This window comes from Cyprinus carpio, unplaced genomic scaffold (assembly GCF_018340385.1).
Source record: "Cyprinus carpio isolate SPL01 unplaced genomic scaffold, ASM1834038v1 S000006481, whole genome shotgun sequence".
Lineage (NCBI taxonomy): Eukaryota > Metazoa > Chordata > Actinopteri > Cypriniformes > Cyprinidae > Cyprinus > Cyprinus carpio.
In genome coordinates this window covers 1,497,732-1,502,792 of record NW_024879156.1, presented here as the reverse complement: position 1 = coordinate 1,502,792, position 5,061 = coordinate 1,497,732, and the positions used below count along the sequence as shown (strand labels likewise).

Sequence of the window (5,061 nt, the reverse complement as noted above, 5' to 3'; positions counted from 1 at the left end):
AATTCAAGATATCTACAACTGTAATTTGACTAGTCATAAATTAATTGCAGATATCTACAAATGTATTTTGGATATCTTTAAAAAATTTTAATTAAAGATATCTTAAATTGTATTTTGACTAGTCAAATCATATTTAAAGATATCTTTAATTGGGATTACGACTAGTCAAAACTCATTTGAAGATATCTCTAATTGAATTATCACTAGTCAAATTGTAGTTTGAGATATCTTGAATTGGAATTACGACTAGTCAAAACTAATTTGAAGATATCTGCAAATATTTTTCAATGGAAGTCAATGGAAGATTATGACTAGTCGTAATAGCATTGTAGATATCTGGAATGTGTATAATATGACCTGTCAAAATGACATTGTAGATATCTTCAATGCATATTACGACTAGTCATAATCACATTGTAGATATCTTAATTCCAATTACGACGAGTCATAATTGCAATATAGATATCTGGAATTACAATTGTGACTATCCGAAATTATATTTATGGATAGTCAAAAACAAGTTTTAAATGCTAAAACGGCTTGCGATACTCCCAATGAACTCTGTCTCTGTGCCGGGGGTCTGGAAGTTGATGGATTTCCCTCCTCATTTCTTCGTTTTTGTAGCTCAGCATTTTCCTTGTCATGTGTTTTTAATTGTTTTATAGGTTTGTAGTGTTGCCACAGTATCGAATACTCTTTTTACACGTATCACAAGTTGCAGTATTATCATTTAGTGCCGTAAAATAGCTCCACACAACGCTTCTCTTCCTCTCGGCCATCCTGATCTCTCATTCAATGTGCAATCAGCTTCGCTCACTCAGTTCGCTGCTCCTCGGCGCGTGGTGTCAGTGAGTCACGTGACGACACAACAACGAATCACAGCAGAGCAGCAGGAGGGTCCAGGATGTGAAAGCAGCGTTGCTCAGGATTGTAGAGGTAGAAGACACGAGTAAAGTATAATGAACGTAGAGGAGAGATATTTAAATTAAAATATTGATTCAATTACAATTGTATCAATCTGATACCAATACCAGTGTTGGCATCGATACTATCGATATTTAGATCGATCCGCCCACCCCTACCTCACACGCCTGCTTGAGAACGTGCTCAGGACAGTTTGAACAGTTTGCACATTGAGTGAATCAGAGGTAAAATAAGTTTCTTGCGCAGACCAGTCGTTTTGTGTCTTTACACATCAATGTATCGTCACGAACCTCAGGGTTTCATTTGGTTTTGTTTGTGTTTGTGTATGTTTATTTTTATTTTATTGTATGATTCCCATTCACATCAATTATAAGACTCATAGACTGCAACGGTGTGAGTTAAAAATCTCAGTTTGTGTTCTACTGAAGAAACAAAGTCACCTACATCTTGGATGCCCTGGGGGTAAGCAGATAAACATCAGATTTAATTTTTTGGGTGAACTATCCCTTTTTAATTGCATTACTCTAATTAAGAAATGCAACAGTTTGGATTAGAGAACATTTAATTATGTAAAAATAGCAATAAACTATGTGGAAAAAAGCTGCTGCACACTGAAATAGAGACTGAATGATACTTATTTAATATGTAAAATGCTTGTAAACACATGTAGCCTACACTCATGAACCTATTATGCTTTAAGCTTTACATTAATTGAATTTTGTTTTTGTACTTCAAGGAGGTTTTTTTTTTTTCCTGTGGGAAATCATGAAAATTAATATTAGTTCAATAAATTACTGTTCTGCCAGTTTTTAATTTTGATATTAAAACAGTGATGAATAACTATTTTTACAGTTCAGTAATAAATCAATACTCTTAAAAATACTGTTTACATTACATCAGTGGCTTTGATCAAGCTGCAGAATGTAGTTTCATTATAAAAAAAAAAAAAAAACCTGCAGCTTTGGTACTTCATTCCCTCTTTCCAAGGTTTGTGTCCAACTGGATTTTTAAAGGACTGAGAGACCCCATTAGTGTATCAAAAACACAGACACCAAATAGATGAAGCACCATCACATTTATTAGATAAGGGATAAGACATCATTGCTTCACCGCTTTTTTTTTTTTTTCATAAATTTTTAATGTTTTCACAGTAATTGCAGTAGAAAGGTTTTACTGAACTCCTGCACCATAGGATAAGATCATTGCAAAGTAATATATTTTCATGCCAGTGTAGATGGAGTTCTCATACAACACCCAGGTCCCACTCTCTACACACCTAGAACAATATTGCTCCAATCCAGATACCTGCCTGAAATTAGGACAGTCAGCACTACACTTGTATAGTTTATCCTGGAAGTGCTGTTCCTCATAGAAAATGATCTGCAAGCAGATGAAAAATACCATAATATATAATGCATGACAGTCGTTTAAGATAAAACAGAACCTTAAATAGGATCACAAGAGTGTTATTTTGTGGTTTGCAATTAAGTATACTACAAGTTTATGCATATTAAAAATTTACTTTTTTGTCAGATAGCTACAAAAGTTTTTATTAAGATGAACAGAGGTTTAGGACTAGATAGTGTTAAAATGTTACTGCTTTGTTTGAAGTCAAACTAACAGTGAATTATGCTAGTTCAGGGGTGGCCAACATCAGTCCTGTGGAGCCACAGTCCTGCAGAGTTTTACTGCAGCCTTAATATAAACTCACCTGCATGTAGCTTTATAGTAACCTTTAGACACTGATTGGCTTGTTCAGGTGTGTTTGATTAGGGTTGGAGGACCCTCTGCAGGACCAACACTGGCCTCCCCTGGTATGGGGTGTGATTTTGGACAGAGTCCTTGAGTGTGGACAAATGCAATTTAAAGTACTCCTAAGTATTATTATTATTATTATTATTATTATTATTATTATTATTATTATTATGTTTTTTTATCAATTTTGATGTGCTATCGATTTTCACAAATAGTTTGAGTAACTCACTGGGTTTTACAGTGTATACTTACAACAGTATAATACAAGCATTAATATGAGGAACATCCATACACAGAGGAAGCATAAGAGTAATGCCCAATGCTCACTAAACAAATCCTTATGTTGTTCTCTCTCACGTCCCATTAAACGGGATGCCAGCGTTAACGCTTGACGGAGGGTGTTTCTGAAGCTTGGTGCTGACGCAATCGTCATAGTGACAACAGTTAATCAGATTAATCTTCTGGTGTTGCATGAACACGATTGGCTAGCATCTGCGCTAGGGTAATTGCATAAGGCGATCTGATTGGCTGACGCCTGCGTTGGCGCTTGAAATTTGGAAAGTTTTTAATTTCTTCTTCGAGGAGCAGAAGAAACATGATGTTGTCACGGACCCGCAATTATTGTCGATGATTCTTAGCGACTCTCTTTTAAGTAGACGAGAGGCATTGACGCCGACACCCCGTGTAAATAGGGCGTTAACCTCTGCCTTGACCTGATATAGGTTATGTTCTGGAACATAAGATGAATGAAAAAAATTTAAACAACTATATGCTTAGCCTGCATATCAACATGTACATACTGAATGAACACACACATCCATTAAAAGAGGGTAAACCCAGACCATACCTCAGACATTGGTAGAAAAATAATTACTGCGCCACGTCTCAAAGAACAGCTGGGCTTCTTTCACCTTTTTTTCTGGGCCTTTATAGTACACTCTAAACAGCCTTTCATAAAACGTCGTTGGCAGGAACATCTGTCATTACAAAAATTGTCCAAAATAATGCATATTAATGGAATACTAATCTACTATATACTATGCAATGAAATTATTTGTTTGTAATGCTAATAGATAACTGAATATATATTTTTAATCTTTCAAAGTGAAATGGGTACCTGATCACTCTTCAGGAAGGCTTTGTTGGGATCATGCTTGCTGTAGAAATAGACATTGTTCATGGGGTTGTTACCCTTCATGCTGTGATCCATGTGAACCTCCTGGATGAGCAGACATTTCCAATAAAATTATTTCAGAGATACATTAAACCAAAGAGATCAATATATGCCAAAAAATATTTTTTAAACATACATCAAGCACAAAATCCATAACGTTCAGGTTTTTAGAGTCAACCACTGCTGTTGTCCACTGATCCTCTACCTTTTTGAAGGTTCGAGAAAATCAACAGTCAAATACAACAAATGCACAAAATAAAAAGCATGATAATGTTTTCAGCTTGTAGAAAATCACCTTAATATCAGTAGTATCTGGTATTGTGATTTGTATTTCATTATAAGCTGCTACAAACTGAAAACTATGTTGCAATAAATATAATAAAATATAAGCAGCTAAGTTTATTTTAGCTGTACACTGTCAAATACCTCTGAAAACTTTCTCTTGTCCAGTTTAGCCTCTCCCAGAAACTTTGGCAGGTCCCTTTTGAGAATTTTATTCACCTTTTTTCTGGCATCCTCAAGTTTTTTGTCCATTCCAAAATCAGGGTACACAATTTTCTCAAGAATATGATCTGTTAGAAAAGGGCATAACATAACTATTTCTCTTTCGCAGGGTAGTTTTCATTTTCTTTCAGTCCCATACACAAGCTTTCCACTGACCTGTGAGTTTTGTGTAATCTTCCATGTTGTCTTTTGCTTTAGAGATCTTGAAATGACCATCAGCTTCTACTAGGGCTTCAGTAATCCTAATATGCAAAGAAAAACAGGTATTTATACAAGTATGTATATATTTATTCATATGCACTGTGTATATTATATAGTAAATAACAGAGCATGATGAATGCAGTGTACTGAATTAGCCAATACCTAGTCATTGTATGTCTAAACAAGAGACAAAAATATACAGGCAACAGACAATAACAAAAATAATATATAGCTTGTGGGATAATAAAGGCCTACACTCTGCCAGCGAAATAAGGCAACTGCTATTTACCTTCTAAATTGTTTTAAAAATACCTGGGGTAATTGTTGATCTGGTGGTTGTGTGGGTTGTTCTATCTTATGTAGAGAAAAAATTAAGATCGGCTCTACTAAAACTGTTCAGCTTGGTTCTGAGTGTTGGTCATTTCCCTGAAGCCTGGAATCAAGGACTCATAACGCCCATATTCAAGAGTGGAGACAAATCAGACTTAAACAATTACAGAGGC

At 35.2% G+C, this 5,061-nt stretch overlaps 1 protein-coding gene across 1 annotated transcript in view; it reads right to left on the bottom strand.

Moving 5' to 3' along the window:
- Positions 1-2,123: 2,123 nt before the first annotated feature.
- The window catches only part of LOC122143676 (deoxynucleoside triphosphate triphosphohydrolase SAMHD1-like), a 13,545-nt gene continuing 10,607 nt past the window's right edge, over positions 2,124-5,061 (bottom strand). The window contains exons 10-15 of the mRNA XM_042754255.1: positions 4,514-4,599; positions 4,280-4,425; positions 3,990-4,058; positions 3,797-3,898; positions 3,527-3,656; positions 2,124-2,304 (exon numbers count right to left, since the gene is read on the bottom strand). Of these exons, the coding sequence (XP_042610189.1) occupies positions 3,528-3,656; positions 3,797-3,898; positions 3,990-4,058; positions 4,280-4,425; positions 4,514-4,599 (532 nt within the window). The 3' untranslated portion in view covers positions 2,124-2,304; position 3,527. The remainder of the gene's footprint in view (positions 2,305-3,526; positions 3,657-3,796; positions 3,899-3,989; positions 4,059-4,279; positions 4,426-4,513; positions 4,600-5,061) is intronic.